At 45.6% G+C, this 18,068-nt stretch overlaps 1 protein-coding gene across 1 annotated transcript in view; it reads right to left on the minus strand.

Annotated features, from left to right (window-relative positions):
• Nucleotides 1–283: 283 nt before the first annotated feature.
• LOC104532329 (Golgi integral membrane protein 4) overlaps nt 284–18,068 on the minus strand; it is a 24,176-nt gene continuing 6,391 nt past the window's right edge. Inside the window, exons 4-14 of the mRNA XM_029087351.1 lie at nt 16,981–17,034; nt 12,650–12,800; nt 9,766–9,848; nt 7,543–7,698; nt 7,134–7,412; nt 6,416–6,573; nt 3,249–3,457; nt 2,814–2,881; nt 2,324–2,488; nt 1,175–1,246; nt 284–479 (exon numbers count right to left, since the gene is read on the minus strand). Of these exons, the coding sequence (XP_028943184.1) occupies nt 369–479; nt 1,175–1,246; nt 2,324–2,488; nt 2,814–2,881; nt 3,249–3,457; nt 6,416–6,573; nt 7,134–7,412; nt 7,543–7,698; nt 9,766–9,848; nt 12,650–12,800; nt 16,981–17,034 (1,506 nt within the window). The 3' untranslated portion in view covers nt 284–368. The remainder of the gene's footprint in view (nt 480–1,174; nt 1,247–2,323; nt 2,489–2,813; nt 2,882–3,248; nt 3,458–6,415; nt 6,574–7,133; nt 7,413–7,542; nt 7,699–9,765; nt 9,849–12,649; nt 12,801–16,980; nt 17,035–18,068) is intronic.

Raw genomic sequence — 18,068 nt, forward strand, 5'->3', positions numbered from 1 at the left:
AAAAAATAAAATATATATATATATATATATAAGAAAAACTCTCCAGCTTGGGAGGAGATGGGGAAAACAAGAGGTAAAGAACACAACAAACCAAAAAGTGCTTCTAAGAGAAGCAGCAGGATAAAATCATTCCTAGAGTCTGAGAGCACTTCCACACTATTGACCAGAGAGGCAGCAATGGCCTCACACACGCAGCACATCTGCAAGCACCCTGCTCAGTGCCTGCGAAGACCGTTATCAGTGCCTGCGAAGACAGTTACCTCCTCCTGCCTTTGTCTGTCCTGGGCAGTGTTTAATACAGGAGCCAGCTCCCAGGAGGAGTTCCCATCCCCTCATTTCCAGCGTATTCCATTTTCCTTCAGCATCTTTCAGTAGTAGTCATCCTTCTTGCCATCAGCTCCCTGTATGCCTGCATGGTCCTTCTGGTCTTGGACAAGTTCCAGATCATCATTTTCATCCACCTCACCTCCATGATCCTCCTGGGTGCAAAGGGAACAGCCAGGAAGTAAAAATCAGCAAGGTCTGGAAAAGGAGACCCTAACTAGCAGCACAGGGTGCTGCTCCTGAGTGTAGCTGTTCTACTGTACCAGCCCAGCTTGGGAAACTCAAGAAAACTCAAGGGAAGAATCCAACTCTGCCAGGGACCTTTAGGTGTCATTGGGAAACCACTTAGCCAAGACACAGAGGTAAGAAGCCTGTGTTGCCATGATCAGCCTGTTCATTGTAAGCACATTTAATATCCCGGCATTACAGTGCAATTTTAACATCTCGGCCTGTTGCCACTGCTACACAACTAGAAGTAGTATCCTATATCCACCACACTTTTAATTGTGTAACAAATCCCACCCATAATGTGCAGCAGCCACCACAGCCTCCACTGGCACTTCTGGTTTTGATCATCTCACAGCTCAACTGCTGCAGATTGATGCAGAAAGAAACAGGGAGGTGAGACAGAGCATAAAGGGTACTCTGAACACCTGAAAAAGGAAAGGGAGCAGAGGTAAGTGGGTTCCAGATTTGTTCTGGAGACCCACCTCACTGAGCAGGCAGAGACAAAACCCAAGTCAGCGCTCACATCTGGTTTCCTAAAAGCTGAGTCATACCCAGCTCCTGGCTACCAACATACCCAGGTAACAATTACACCAGAGAAAAAAAAAGAACCTTGGTGTCGTACAATTTCTTGCTCCTGATCTTCTTGATAGTCATCCATTGGGTCTTCCCTGGGCTTGGCATGTCTGCCAGCATCCTGAAAAACAAAGTCAGATCCTGTTGACAGTGCCCCAGCCTACTTCCATTCCTACCAGGGATACAGCTCTCTTACGTTAGAGCCCCAGGTCTGGAAGATCAGGAATCAGGGGGCAGCAGAGAGACAATGAGGCAACTCAGACCCCACTTGTACTTTCTCCACTCAGACTCAATTCCCACCGCTGTCAGCAACTGCCCAGCTCCTTCCACTGTGGAGAGAGGCCTCTCCTACAGAAGGTCCCAGAGCCAGGGCCCTTGTACATGCTGCTGTTGCATCAAGTCCCAGGACTGCAGGGAATCTACAAGTTATTTAGGACAGAGCTTTAGGGAGCACAGGGCTGTGCCCTGTCTGAAAGTCAGGTATTTATGTCACCAATTCTTTCCCCATTTTCACTAATCTCAGGGAGGTGTTGCTCTGTCAGTGCCAGCATCTGTTTGATTTCATTGGCATGGATTTCTTTTTTTTTTTTTTCTTTTAAATCTCACTATTAATCATGATTTTAGAGCCTGACAGATAAAACACTCATTTTTTAAAACAAGCAACACTCAGCTGCTTGTCAAAACAAGCTAACATTTCCCTGATGCAGAGTCTGGCTTCAGACAGCAAGAAGCACTTTGCAAAATAAATGGATTCCATCTGCAAGCAGGCAAACAAGGAGGCAGAGATCTCACGTGTTGTCACTGCTGCCAGGAGCCTGCTGCATACCCATCCCAGGAACAGCACGGCTGCTCTGACCAGAACCTGAGCACAGGCTCATATAATTGTCTCTGGTTTTGGCCTCTAAAGTGCTTGAAAAGATACAGCAGCTCTGCAGCAACAGCAATTGCTAAATTCAGTGTCTCTCCAGCCACGTAGGAGCTGCAGAAGCCAGGGTTGACTTCAACAGGCAGAGAGGACAGAGCCAGAGCAAGTTCTGGTACTGAGCAACCCACTGACTCTCAGAAAGAGGTTTCTCCTTCTTGCCATATCCCTGCAGCGGGACTATGGATCCATCCAGGAACATGATCTTTTCCTTTGAGTCCTTAAGCTCTCTGTCTCCCCCATTCTCCCCCTGCTGCTTGTCCTCATGTCAGTCACCTTCAGTGGCTTCTCCTTAGACTCTTCTTTCACGCTGGGCTCCTTGAACTTCTCCAAACCTCCCACCTTCTCTTCAAAGTCAGGTCTCTCCAGCTCAGCTTCCTCAAACTCATCCTCACCTTGGTTATTGGGATCCTGGGCAGGATCTGCAGCATCATCTGGCATCTGGACAAGAAAAGCCTCTTGTGAATACCAGGCAGGATGCCCCCGTGGAAGACAGAGGCCAAGGTGAAGCTGCCTTCACCAGCAAGCAGGAAGCACTGGCTTGTAGCCCTTCAGTCACACCTCTCTTCAAGCATGTCAGTGGTTATAAAGAGCCCCAGTCTCTGTTATTATTTAATAATAAGATAGTAATATCTTATTATCTTCTGAATCCCTCCAGAATGAAGGAGTTTGGAGTTGCACATTATAGAAACTTCTGGGAAAGCACTGACTGAAGTGGGACAGCTATTCAGAGTTGGGGTTGCATCCAGATGACAGCATTACTTACCATCGGTTCCTGGACAACAGTGTCTTTCTGAGAATGCAAGTTCTCCTCTCTCTTAATCACCCCTGCATCTGCAAGGAAAAGGGGCAGTTATCAGTGTACTCTCTCTGTCCACTCTGTCTGCCACCCCCAAGGGAGGCTGAGATCCAGTCTTGAAAAAAAACAGTGACATTTTCCCCATCACTCCCATAGAAAAGAAAGAATTGGCTTACACAGATTTTGAGTCCACTACCTTGGAAATGTGTGAAGATGCAGGACAACAGGGGACAAAAAAGGAAAACTGTCCAGGCTTTTCATTTGACCAAGGACAATAAAAGCACAAGAATTTTTTCAAGAGTTGGAAGGTTTTCCTTTAACACAAGCAGAAAGCTTTTCTCGCTCCTCACCTTGATTAGCAATAAATTAGTACTGTACAGCACAGGATTAGGGAAACCATACCCATCTCGAGTTCCTCAGCATCTCTCCTTTCCTTCTCGCCTTCCTGACCAGCTTTTTGATGCTCTTCCCCTCCCTTCTGCTTCGGTGGCTGTGGGCTGCCTTTCTGCATCTCTTCCCCAGGCTTGGGATCAAAATGAAGGCTCTTTGGGTAACTGTGCACTTGTTCTTCATCCATCTGGGCATTCACGTTGTTAACTATGTCTTTCCAGCTACAACAAGGGTACAAAACAAAACAGAACCCCCCCCCCCTCAGTATATCAAGAGATATTTCATAATAGAAAGCAGAGGGAAAAAAACCTCCAACACATGCAGAAGTTTGTCCTAAATTAACTAGCAGATTGCATTAGTTACTGCGATATCTGCTTGAAACAGAACATTTAATATGCCACGTAAGTACAAAATAAGTTATGCTTTATAAACACAACTTCTTGTGGAAATGCTTTAGTATTATTCATATGATACAATAACATATCCACATGGCAATAAAATCCAATTCTAAACAGATGCTTACTCACACCTCACACACCCAAATACACACAGTTAAGTTTTTGGAAAAATAACAAAAACACAAGTCCTTTTTATTGTCCCAACTTAATTTAAAATTAAAACGTTGCTAAAAGTTCCTGCTTTGGCAGGGGGATTGGACTAGATGATCTTTTGAGGTCCCTTCCAATCCCTAATATTCTGTGATTCTGTGTGATTCTGTAAAGTAAAACTAGAATTTTGGTCCATAAGGAGAAAAAAAAAAAAACCCTTTCAAAATAAACAGGAAAGCTGCAATACAAAATTGACAGTTTATGTTGTCTGATAATGTTTTTTAAAGCTACAAGCTCTTTAGGAAGCTTTGTAACTGGAATGGATACTTTAAGCAGCATCTGTTTATAAAACTCTTCCATGGCAGCACCTGTCCTCTGTACAGACCCAAACAGTGCAAACAGAACTGGCTGAAAGGAAACAGTCACACATTGCTTTGAATTTTTTTTTAGGTGAACATTGGAAGAAGAGTTTCATTTCGTCATTCAGTGAGGGAAGCCACATTCCACTTACTGCTTTTCCTGCCACCACCCTTCAAATGTTTTCATCCACCTATTGACCTGAAAAATCAATTATTCACACACAGCTCTATCTGTGAGAGTTCAGGCAACCCCTTTCAGGCAGCTATCGTCAGGAATTCCTTCCTCTGTAATGGTTCCACCTCAAATACACTTCTCCTGATGACTACGTCAATAACTATATCTGCTTCCTTCTTCACCCAAGTGCCTCTGAAGGACAAGTACTTGATATCAAGGTATATGCCAAATACAACACATTTTTCATTAATGCTGCTCTGCCTGCAGCAGGAGCACAGCTCACGTGGGTACCCAACCAGAGGCTCAGCAGCAGAGTACTCAGTAGTGTAACACTGTTCCATGGCATATAAATTAATTGGAGGTCAGAGAAGAAAAGGAATATCTTCACATTAATTTGAGTAAACCCCTGCACAGCCCAGAAGGCAGAGCTGTCTCACAAGGAATGTTTTCTTTCTAAATATCCAAATATCCTTACTCAGGGACACCTTCAGAAACAAAGAGGGTAAAGGAAGGGATGAAATCCCCATAATAGGGACTCTCAGAAGTGACTGAAACAAAAACTTTTAACTCGAGTAAGTTACCACCATTTGAAGCGGGGTTACTGCTTGGCCTAGCCTGTCCTTCTACATGAGCCAGCTGAGATTTTAGAGTCTACTCAAGACATGTAAGTTTTTAACTGCTGAGAAAGGACAAGTGGCCTCAGCTTTAGCAGCTTTTTAAAGCCAGCAGACTACCACCACACAAACCTTTCAGTAAGAAACAACATAACCCAGCCTTCAGCTCAAATTTTCCCATTATAAAACCATCAAAATACCAACTGGCCATCAAGAGCTCATCTGGAATCTGCTGGTCTCAGCCACCCAACACAACAGTTCTTGGCACTGGATGCATGGCCTCTTTTGTACTCTGCTGTGGTTTGCTATTGCTCTTGGCACTGGCACCTTCCGGAGAAAGTTGGTTTATGAACTCCTTATCACAAATCTCATGCAGTGTAAATAACAGCCTCCAGCTGCTCAGTAATTCCTTGTTGATAGATCCAGGAAAAGAAAAGCACACCAAACATACCACAATCTCTGTCCTGGCAGAAATAATTTACCAAACAAACCCAATGTTTGCATTTTCTGTTTCACGGAGTGGTGACAGTATCCTCTCTAGGCTCTACTTAGCTGAGGAAAGGCCATTCTGCCATCACAGCTTCAACTCTCACCTTCAGCTACACCCACACAAGTCCCTCCCTGGAAAAAGGCAGAACATCCTCTGGGCTGTTACTCTGTGTGTCCATGAAGATGTCACCTCTCAAAGCAGTACGAGGAGGACTTTGCCCTTTAAAGAAATATGCAAAGCACAGTCTCTGATCTGGGAAGATTACAGGTGAAGTGAACAAACAAAAAAGGCAGAGAAGAATGGGCAGGATGTGGCTGAATTTAGAATGAAATCCAGAAATCTCTTCTACAGATAAAGCAGAAATTAAATCTTGTTTGCTCCAGTAAACTGAGCAGATATGACCTGGACACACACAGGGGATAAATAAGTTAAATGAGGAAGCACTATTTTCAGAGTCAGTTTTTGGATTGTGGCCAGACTTTGATAAATTACAGCCTCAAAAAGACATTTTCTTCCTTTAGCAAAACAGACTGGTCTTCCGTGACTGCTGCTGAGACAGTAAACAGTTTCTCCTGTGCCTGCACAGCATCAGTACAACAGGATCCTGGGCCCTGCCTACACTCCCAGGTAGTCCAGCAGTACAGGTAAGGTGCTGGAGGAATTACCTGTTCTGTTACCTGCATCCAACAGGTAAGTTCATGTCGTTCTCTGAACCTCTGCGCTTTCCAAGGGACTCACCTCCTCAGAGCTCTCCTCTCTTATTTACCCCAAGAACAGGTCTGGAGAACACATCATGCTGAGGGTGTCTGATATGAGCAACAGCCCCAAGTTGCAGGGAATTGTCATATAAAGGTTTCCTGTAGACTCATACCAGTCCCAAGTCTTTTCTTGTAAACCCCAATCCTTGTATTGATATGGTTGAGTTGGTTTGACTTCTGTATGGTACCCTTGAGCCTGAACACTGAGAGTAGAAGGGAGTTTTGTTTCACCCACCTTTGCATTTGCACCTGTTTGCTCCCTGTAGAGTGGAAGTTGTCTGGCATCTGAGGTTGTTCTGCTGCAGAAGGTTGTTTCAGGTCAGACAGTGACAGTGCAGGAGCCTGGCTTTCCTTGTGGCTTTTCACCTGAATGCGCATCACCATCTTTAGGTCCTGTAGAGAAGACACATGCATGCTCAGTACCAGGATATACACAGACTCCTAATCTTATCAGATACCTGCAGATCTCCCATGCATTTGGGCAGGGTTATGGGCCAGCAAAGTCCCTTGTCAAAGGACAGATTCAGAAGTGATCCAGAACAAATCTACAGTCCTGTCCAGCCAGCTTGCAGTAAAAGAGATCCTTCTCCTTCCACACTCCATCATAGTTACTGTGATTATGATCAAACCACACTGCAATTATTGCCATTTCTTTGAGAGGTTTGCTTTCTATAAGCTCACTCTCAATCACCCCAGGAGGCAAGGGAGCTGCTTTTATGATTTACTCTTTGCAGATCCGGCAGGATCCAGAACAAGAGCCCACACCCATCCATCTGAGCCCAGCCACTGAACCACAAACTCTTTAAGAGTTCACAGGAGTCTGAAACCCGAGGCCAGGACAGTTTCCACATCAGGGAAGTGGAATGCACACATACATGTCATTACAAATATCCTACTTTTGAGCTTCAAAAGCAAAGGCTACACAAACCAAACACCAAGTGTGCAGGACTCACTGGGTTCCCATTTGGTAGACTGTTCATGGTCCGAGTGAACCGGATCACGTGGCCATCCCCACGTCTCGCTGGCCAGGCTGGCACAGCATCTGGCAGTGAATTGGCATCTTGCAGTGGGGCTGGATGGGTAAAGAGCACGTTAGCCTGTGGTCTTGGGCCAGCGTTACCATACGAGTTCTGGCCCTGAGACAGAGAACCATCCGCCTGCTTCTGAACCCCAGAGACTTGTGATGCCAGCGGGTTCCCAACAGGGTGATTCTCCTGATGGACTGGAAAACCCTGCAAGGGAAAAAGGACAAGAGCAAACTCGAGGAACAAGCTCAGTTCCCTCCATTTCAAAGCCCCATGCTGAAAACCCACAGAAGCCCCGCAGAACTCTCCTCCCTGGGGTTTCCTGGGAGTACCACACCTTCTGCCTCCCGAGCTGCAGCTGGCTGTTGGCTGGTGCCATGGGCTGCTCCTTCAGCACCTGAAACTGCTGCTGCCCCTTCGCAGCTCCCCCTCCTTTGAAGCTTGGCATCTTCTGTAGAGCTTCCTTCAGCTGCCTGAACTCTTCCATCTGAGCCTGAGGGGATGAGAAGGGTACAGAGAAACTTCACACAATGACAGGGTTAAACAACTCCATGCTGGGAACAGCCACTCTTCTATGGCCAGTTGCTCAGCATAGATACGCTACTAAAGAAGAGATATATTTTATATGTATGAAAGGCTGGAGATAATCCACAACCATTAATGATAAACCCAAACTAGTCTACAGCTTTCCCTCCAGATTTCATGGATATTCTGTATTCACCCTTTGCCAGTCTTACACCTTATTTTATTGCATAATTTTACCCTGGAAGACCTGTCCCATGACACCAATTCATTGACTGATGCTATTCAGTGCATGAGCCATTGACATAACTCCTGCCTTTGCACAGAAAAATTGTATCCTGGTCTTGTTAGGTGTGGCTCCCCCTCCTCCTGTGCCTCACACACATACGTTCAAGGTCAGCTTTTTTAATTCCTGTGAAGGCATTTCTCCACGGATGTGCTCATCTCAGTGAGGCTGACAATAATTGGCATAATCCTACTTGACAATTCAATTTACTTTGCAATACAAATGAAAATTGATTCTCTTGGGCTGTTAAGCAAATGCAACACTTCTCTCTCTACTGCAGCTTAATTTCTTCTATCTCCAACTCTGAAAAGTAGGGCTTGAAAAAGCTACTCAGGAAAAGCTGCCCACTCTTACCCCAGTTATTTATAGGAAAGGGAGAGAGAGCGCTTTTCATATGTTTGCCAGGGTACCTGGAAATGGACCAAATTAGGGACTGAGCAGAGCAGGAAAGCTTCCAAGCAGCAAGGAAAGTTTAGCAGGAAATTAATTCCTGAGCAGGCTCTGTTGATTTCTGTTCTTACCCCCTGAAATTTGACCTTAACATTAAAAAAAAAAACCCAAAACAAAACAACTCAGCAAAGCTAACATAAAAGGAATGAGGAAAGGAAAAGGAAGCCAAGGACAGTTCATGGGATACAGCCCTAGCTAGTATGAGACTGCTTCCAGTCAGAACAAGCTGGATGAAAGCAAAACTTGTACCCAAAGCCTGTTGAGCTGGTCAGCCCAGAGGGAGAGAAGCTTCAAACAAGCCTTAATGCACAGCCTCCCGTCACAGCAAGCTGTGCATCCATCACCTGCTGCCCCTGTGCCTCATTTTACCTGGCAGATGAACTGCTATGACAGCTCCTGCAGGCTCAGTAGCCTGGCTAGGGCTGCAAAACCTGTATTCACAAAGCTGCTTGTGTCTTGGCTCAGCACAAGAGCCTCAGACAGACACTGTACAGGCATTTAGTCCTCCCTACTTTCTCCCAGCCTACCTTGCTTGCTCCCTTCACCCAAGTCATCTGTGAGCTCCCAGCTTCAGCTGGGTGAACAGAATTCCATGAGGTCAGGACTTCCAGTGTGCTGAAGAGGCTCACACCATCTCCACAACACAAGCACAACACCATGGCAACAAAACTTTGGGGGTTATTTTCCCCTGTAGAAAAAATGCTTTTCTGCCTCTCTAGTCTTAAGCCAACACCACTTGCATGTCTGCCCCAGCCTCCAAAAGCATCACTCCAACACTTTTATTACCAAACATTAAGTTTTTTTACATAACTCTTAATTTTTTTTTCTAGGTCTCCCTCTCTACTAAGGCTCCCCAGGGAGATGCAGGAGAGGACCTTTTTCCCAGGGTTGCTGAGTGTCTATTTGTAGTCTCAGCAAGTGCAGCAAGGCACCTCTGCATCACTGTTTCTCTCTGCAGTTAATTTTACAGGCATAAACAGAGACAATTCATCATCATTTAGGGTGAAAGTACTTGAGATGTAAGTGACAGGAGGCATTCCAGGGTTGGGATATGCTGGTTCATGCTCCCTCGAACCACAAAGACGTGTAGCATATCTGTATTTTCAGCTACTGGGACAGATTCCAGGCTGGGGAATTTTACTTGTATAAAATGCCTCTGTACTACCAGCACTGTTTTAGGCAACTCACCACACTGGAATACAGTTGATCACTGGATGTATTATTTAAAGAATATTTGATAGTACACCCAGACCCCAGGGACAGATTGTCCCACATGGCCATGAACAACCCTTTGTTGATTACCTGGGCACTAAGGAGCTGAGAGTGAACTTCCTGGTGGGCTTTCCGAAGCAGCTTGCTCTCTTCTCTGAGTTTAAAGACTGTATCTGTAAGGGAAGAAGATATTTGCCTATGAGAGCTCTTTTTGCAAGTGTAGTATCTCTCTTCCTTATCATAAATTCCTCTTGACCTCATAGATATCTCCAAGCCCAGGAATTACAGGGAAGCACTAGGTAAGGACTAGCTAAACACACTGACAAACCTGACTCTTCATTCCTTTCAGCTCTATCCATCAAGGAATTTCCTCCTCTCTGGAGTGTCTCTGCTAACTATTGCTGTGAGGGTCAAGCTCTTGCTCTGCTTGCTGTCAGAATAAGGTATTTGTATCTTCACTTCCCTTACCCATTGCAGCTGAATAGCAGGGAGAGCAGCGAGCAGTGGTCACTGGCATGTTGAGAAACAACTACAGCAGAGGTCTGCTAGGTCTCCTGAATCCACAGCAGATCCAACAAGGAGATTCCTTCCTACTATATAGAGCAGCTCTTGAGAGTATAGTACAACAAAATCCCACAACCTATTTAATAAAGCAATCAGAGGACAGCTGGGTCCTCAGGCACATTTATTCCTATGCTGTTAAGTAGCAAACTTGTGCCTTGCAGCCCCCAGGTTGGGGTCTTTTCAAGCTCTCTGTACTCCTAAGTACTTGAGTGACAAGACAGACAATGCACTTACGTTTCACTGCCTCAAATGTAATTGTGTAGCCTCCAATAAAAAGACTGTGTAAAAAAAAGTCAGCCCTATTTTGGAGCCTGAAGCTCTCTTAAAATACCACTAGAAATGCACATAGTGGGATTTCTCTGCAAACATAGTTGCAGCTGGCAGGTCAAGGATGGGAATTTTTCCCATAACAGGATGGTCACTTTGCTGCAGGCTGAATTGCATGCAAGATTTCTGTTCAGGATTATAGATATTTCTGATTACAGCAGTATATTTATTTTTAACATCCATCTCCGGGACAGGACTATTTTGCCATTGTGGCTGGGTGCCGTGTTCGTGCCTTGCAGTGAAGGTTAACATCAAACTGAGAAAAGAAGGCTCTGTCTTTCCTGCAACCAGCCCTGAGCAATGTCCCACTGCTCAGATACCTCTTCTGTTCTCTATTATACTCACTGACAGAGACACGTCTTCCAACACGCGTCTCCTGAGGGCATGTTATATATAGAAAGTACTGCTGGGATGAAGGAAGGAAAATGAGGCATTAGCAGTGCTACCAGCTCTCTGTCTTTGCCACCTCTCGTGAGACCATCTTGCTCTTTTGTATGGCACGGTGAGCAATACTTAAGGGAAGATTTACCAGCCAGCTTTGAGCTTAAAACACAGGACAGAGATGGTACCAAGTGAACAGAAGCCTGAGAAGATGGACAGAGAATATTAATATCTCAGCCTTAAGTTCACCTTCCTGACTAGCTTCTCTTTGAATTGTTTTTCTGATCGTTATTCTCCTTCCTCTGTCAGAATTTGTTTTCTTGCTTCATTGGAGGCTGCATATTTCAAGAATCAAATATTTAGGTTTCACTTGCTTGTGCTCAATTTCCCCCCCTAACCCAGGAGGGCTCATCAGATACCAGGGCTTTGTTGATCAGAGAAAAAACAAACAAACAAAACATCAGCAGATTTCCCTTTTCCAGAGCCAATCTAAGTAAGAACAGATGTGAACCTTAAAAACCCCACAATCTAATTAAACAGTAGACTAAATAGAAACTACTCTTTGGGAATTAAAGGGATCAGCATTCTCTGCAATACTTGCACTATTAAATGCATTTTATAGACCTACACCATTAATTACAAAAAGCATGTTTAATTTGCTCCCAAGCTCAGATGTTGGAATTTACAGGACTGTAGCGGTGTAGAAACTGGTTTCCATTGTCAGAAGTGTACAGAGAAGTGGAAAGTGTGTACTGAAATAGAAGGGATACATAAATGTCACAATGTTTTATCTCTGCCACAAAAAGCATCTCTGCTGACTTAGTTACACTCACCCACCAGAGGAAGGCTAGGGCAAGGCAGCATTATCTGCTGGATGAACTTCTTGTTTCTGCCTCAGCCTACTGTGAAGCCACAGCATGTACCTCTACCTTAGCCTCATGCCTTTTACTTTTGGATTATCTTATCCACTTTGAGTGTGACCTCCTAGGGACATGGACTGTTTCATAGTCTGAATACGATCAGCATCTGGCACAATAATTTGTTATCTTACCTGGCTCTACATAAATTTGACACAAGTAAGATAAGTAGCAGCTGCAGCAAGAGTAAGCAGCCAGCAAAAGCCAACTAGGCTTTTAAAATAACACCGTGAAAGTGCTGGTGTTGACAGAATCCAGGGATGCCCCATGCAGTATAACAGTGCAGGGGTCTCTGAACCCCTGAAAACTCAAAGTGTGGTTAAACCCAAGGTAACACAGTCTCCCATGGGGCTATAACAAAAAAGGAAGCTCCTCTCCTCTATGACCCTACACTGACCATGCAATTGCAGCCCTGGAAACCTGCAGCCTGATCAATGCATTTGCCAGCCCAAGCAGGCAGAGGTGCTTGTGGTGTGTATTCCTACACAAATCCACCGCCTCTGAACCCCAGTGGCTTCCCTCAAATGGGAAAGCTGCTCAGTAGCCTTCTCTGCATCTCTGGCCTCCCCTCAACACAACCTTGTTCCTGCACCACCACCCTGAGGTAGGACAATGCTCCAGTTGAGATGTAGGACTAAGGTGCTGCACACCCACAGTCAGACAGAAGTGGTCTTACAGCATTTGCAGACCTTTGGGGGCCTGTAGAAAAAACACTGTCCTCTCCTGAACTCAGTTCTTCAGTCCTTTCTCTGCCTGGTGTTTTCTCAGCTCTCCGTCGCACTCACCCTGCAGGTTTGTGACTTCACTGTCCTTCTCCTGCTGCAGCTGGGCATATTTCTGGTTATGGGTCTCCAGTGTCTTACGATGTTCCAGTTTCAAGCTGTTGTGCTGCAGCTGCAGGTCAAGCAGCTGTTTCTTGACATCTTCATGCTGGTTCTGAATATTAAGTGACAAAGCGTCAGTACAAGGATAAGAGCAGCAATTTAGCTATTTCCAAGTGTAGTCAGTACAAGGATAAGAAGAGTAATTAGCTATTTCCAAGTGCTACTTGAGTGCCTCTGTTTAATAAGTTGCTTGGGGAAGCAGAAGAGATATTTGTTTCTCCAATAAGGTAGCTAGAAATCCCAGATACAGTAAAATACTCTTTGTGTTCAGTAGTTCAAGAGGGATGTGAAATGCCAATTAAAGTCTCCTTTGTGAAGCAGTTTGGGAGGTCTCCTTGGAAGCCACTAAACTGGAAGCAGAATGTGGTGGCAAGTCCATTCCTGCCTGAAAAAGAGATGGAGACTCTGGGACACTGCCAAGAAGTTCTCCTATTCCTTCCCAGCTTCCCTGCACACACTGCTCTGCGAGAGCAACACAGGCTATAACATCTGCTGGTGTCAAGCCCAATGCCTGTGGAACACTGCACAAATCCAGGGTCCTTTCCAGAGTCCCAGACGTCCTGAAGGACATTACCTGCAAGGACAGCTTTCATGGTGCATGTAACATCAGTCTGCACATCACATTATAGGAGTTGTTCACCTTTAGGCAGAGCTGAGGTCTAATTCCCATCACCTTTCGGTGTGCAGGTATCACTAGTCACCCAGGACACACAGACACCTAAACACTCAGGTTGTTCTCTCCACTTGGTTTGCTTCCTGACAGCCTGGCTGTTCTCCCACCACTCCAAGCTGCTAGAACAGGAGGGAGACCTTTTGCAAGGTCTCACATCCCCTCACTCAGTGTGACTAGAGAGAGCCCACATTCCCTGTAGTAACATGGGCTCACAGGCGTGAAATGCCAGGGTAACAAGACTCTCACAAGACCACAGACTATTGCAAGCGGGCCAAGAACTCATCAGATAGGAGCAGGTTGAAAAGCTGTTCTCTTCTCCCCTCCCCTCTTGCAGAGCCCAAGAACAAAACATGCTGAGACATCCTTTTGCTCAGACCCATTGAACCAGAATTCACCTCCTTTTTTTTGTTCCCATGGTAACCCAGAGAGTCCTTCCACATTTAGTTTGTCAACACCAATTATGAATGCAGATTGATTGGCTCACAGGTGAACCCTGGCCCTTCCACACAATAGCTCCTCAGGACTCAGGCAGCAATTTCAATCAGCCTTCCTGTAAAAAACCATCTTTTTTAAAAAACCCCAAACCTCTAAATGCTATCGATGATTACATTTATCCCCAGTAAAAAAAAAAAAGCATCTGTGGCCCAGGCTTCTTCCCTGAAACAATTACCCTCCGCTAAAAGAAGAGAAATAACTGTGCTCCAAAAATACATGCAATGCAGAGGAAAAAGCTATTGATATGGGGGGGTCCCAGAGGCAGAACAAAGATGAGAGATAAGGATGTCAGGTTAATCAGATCACAAGATCAGGAGGGAAAATAAAGAGAATAAAAGATTCCTGCTTTGGCTTTCAGAGACATTAGGGTACTTACAGACCTCATCAGAGCCAAGGGCAGAAAGCACTGTGGAAGAACCACATCCCTCAAATCATTTTGATATTAAACATCTCAGAAGCCCCCAGCATCAGCAAGTGAGAACTGATTTTTAATAAGAAACTCTAAGCAATTCAAGGAATTTTAATTCCTCATCAGCTCAGGTCAATTAATTTCTAGCCCATATTCTGCCTAGCAAGTGATGTGCATAATGTCTGTCCCCAGACTGCTCACAGGCAGGAAGAAGGGAGGGAATATTCATTCCTTTGATAGCAGCAGGCAGCTGAAGAGAGAGAGAAGTGCCTTGACCAAGGTCACACAAAGCACCTGAGGCCCAGTCCAGCTCATTAAGCCCACAGAGCATCCTCACTCCCAGCTGGTTTCTAAGCCTGTGACCAATGTATGCAAGCTTTAGGAGGAATCTAAAGATGCTGTTTTGCTGTAGTTGCAGGACAGGAGGTCTGGAACATGCTACATGTGATTATTTTTCAGAGAAGCAGCTTAACTGTAAGCAGAGCATTCTTGACCCAGTCAGTGTTACCAAAGGCAGCTATGCTGACAGCTCCAAGGCAGCCAGGAACCTCTCAGGTCCAGGGCTGCCCATCTGACTGTAACGTCATTCCCTTCTCTACCTCACAGATACACTGTTCTACTCAGTCAAGCAGGAACTGCAAGACACAGCACGTGAGTGTTGTGCAAATCAGGTACAAATGCAGCTGAGGTGAGGGGATACAGAGAGACCAGGCTGTCATGACATTTCATTTCAGGTCCCTCCCCCCCACTGCAGTACAGGGAAATCACATCATTCAGGAAGTCAGCTAATCTTTCAAATATTAGGAGTCTTTCAGCTCAGTTCAGACCAGCAAGTCCTCTCATCCTACCTTCCCTTTGCTGTTCAGACAACATGTAACACCCAAGATGCGGTAGCTCTGCAGCAGCTCTATCTCACTGAGGTCCCTGGGGAAATGGGCAGGTCATGAGATCAAGGGAAGAGAAAGAAGAAAATAAGAGTCCCTCAAAATCATATATTTCTGCCACGATCTAGAAAGCAGCTTTGCAGACAGCACTATACAAAGTGGAATCAGTAACTGGATGCTCAGCCCACGAGCAAAGGAAGGGCACACCTCATTGCAAGTTTCCAGGTTCCAGCAGCTTCAGGAAGTCAATGTCAAAAATCTTTTGTTTAAAGCCACCTGCCTCCTTGCCTGCCTATTGCAGCCACTGCTACGATGCATTCTGCAGAAAGACCTTAACAAAAAATGTTAATCTCCACTCAAGAGGATGAAAGGAATTATAAGATGAAGTCTGGCCCCAGCAGTAATCCAGACACAGGCAACCGCTGTGGCTGCTATTTTTGGACAAAGTCAAGCCCTTTGCCCCTTTGAGCCTGGTGTGCCAGTTGCAGATGTTAATCAGACATAGCTGACTTCAATACAGATCAGAATGTCAGCAGTGGCCAGAAACACCAGAGCCAGACATGCTGATGTGACTTCATGGAAGTCTTGGGTCATACTTGAGACCTCCAGCTAAACAGAGTTAGTTGCTTCTGTTCAGCAGCACATGTCTGCTTCCTATGTCATGATATTGCTGGCAGCAATCTTCCTCCCGAGGAAGCTAGTACCAGTGGGAAGCATTTTTCACCCGTGCTCCAGTAACAGAAGTGTTACTCACAGCCTCATAACCAGCTAGAAGTGGAGCTGACTATTGCTTTTTCAAGGGGTGGGGGGCTGAGATCTACCACACTGCAGTCCCCAGGGCTGGCCTGTCTTTCAGCAGCTGTAAATGTAGTTAAAAAAATAAATTATTTTTTCCTCCTCTCAGTAAAAGGAAGCAAGAGAAAGGGAGCCAGGATGAAATGCTCTCACTGTCCCCTTGAGACAAGCAAACCAGAGCATTCTGCTCAGCCTGCAGTTGCTATAAGGGGAGCATTAGTTACTATTGCAAAGTGTTCTCAGAATCCACAGTGCTGGATAATACCCAAGAGACAGAACTGTACTTCCCTTTTCCCGAAGTTTGAATCCAAAAGCCAGGCAGCTGGAGGTCCAGCTCTGCTCAGGAAATACAACCCAGTGGTGCTCAGGGTTGCTGGAACTTAGCCCTCTCTCTACATCCCAGAATTAAATTCCCATTTCACTGCCAACACTCTAAGTAAAAACATTTAAAAACCACCATCACCAGCCACAATTGCATTGCTCTAACAAAAGCAAACTTTAACATCAAGATATGCTTCAGGTAGAGCAGGAGATAAGCTATAAAATGGTATAAGCCACCCCTCTCTGAGCTGCTTACATGGGCTGGAATACATTGTATTAGCCCAAAGGGCAAGCTACCATGAATAGACCCATTTTCATGCTAAAAGACCCAAAAAAGAACATACAGAACAACAGAAGTCCTGTGCGATAAACTGCACAAAGACTCCCATTGAGAGGGGGTGTAGGTGAGGGCTGTAATCTGATACAAAGCCCAACAGAATAAATAGGAAACTCCCATGAACCTGAATAGTCAGGAAGGAATGTAGATCAACACCACTGTGTGGTCTCCTCCCTCTGTGCTGGCACCAGCTACAGGAAACCCTTGGTCTCTCCTCAGCATCTCTGGTAAGCGAAAGCACTGACTGACGCTCCTTCCAGGGAGCATTCGTTAATGTGCAGCAGATGGTGAGTACGTGAAACCAGAGTCCTCCCTTACCTTCAGTATCTTGTGCTGGGAACTGAGGGCTCCGTATCTGTTCATAGAGTCTTGCTGAAAAGAAAAAGATTCAACAGTGCCATTAGATCCCAGAAAAAAAACTAAGGCAGGGAGAAACACACGTGAGCACCTGCCCAGCCACAGCACCAACAGCAAGTTCCCCCCACCCCTTCACACACACAGCGACAGGGAACCAGCCTACCAAGGTGACCAGCAGAACACGGAGCCTGAGCACGGCTGGAAAAGAACCTTTTCACAACAACCCAGCCACCAGCTAATTAATTACGCTCTCTGGATTCCCATTCAGAGTAGTTTGCCTCAGTCTTCACTTCTTCATCTAGGATGGGTTCAGCACTGAAAGAGTTTTCCAGTAAACTCCCCACCTAAAGCAGGCTGAGCCCTCCCTGCAGCAGCTGAGGGGCAGGCAGACAGCACCAGAGCTAACACACAAAATCTGCACCATGTAACAAAAAAACTGATCACTAAGCAATTGAGTAAACCTAAAGCAAACCCCTGCAACAAACACAAGGTCTCTCACTTTCTCTCTCTCTTTCTTTGCAGCAAGAAGCTTCCTCCACCCAAGTAAATTACGCTGCCAGTCCCCACCAAACTCTACTGCTTGAATCTAGCAGAGTCAAGCCACACAAGCCAGTTTCTCGTAACAGAGGGCCTGAGGAAGACCTAACTTAGCCTGGTGTGCACAAGGATCTGCAGAGCCATCAGCTGGCCAGTGGGGCATGCATCCAAGTATGGACAGGTCACCCAGTCCTAGACCAAGACAGTACCGAGTAGAGGATTCATGCTGCACCTCCTGAATGCACTCCATTTCAGCTTTGTCACTCCCAGGCTAGTGGCAATCATCTGACAATTGCTGGAGACCAAAAACAATAGATATGCTTTCCCCACCACCATGGCCTTTCTTCTGCATGTTCCCTGTGGTGTGCCTTGCATTCAGTTTCAACAGGACTCTTCTGTACCACAAAACAGCAATTCTCTTCTGACTGCAGCACAGGACTCCCTGCTACACCAGGAGCAGACAACCAAGTCCTCTGTCACACATGGGAGAGGAGGCAGAATAGCTCTAGCAC

Source organism: Antrostomus carolinensis, unplaced genomic scaffold (assembly GCF_000700745.2).
Source record: "Antrostomus carolinensis isolate BGI_N321 unplaced genomic scaffold, ASM70074v2 scaffold33161, whole genome shotgun sequence".
In the NCBI taxonomy this organism is placed as follows: Eukaryota; Metazoa; Chordata; class Aves; order Caprimulgiformes; family Caprimulgidae; genus Antrostomus; species Antrostomus carolinensis.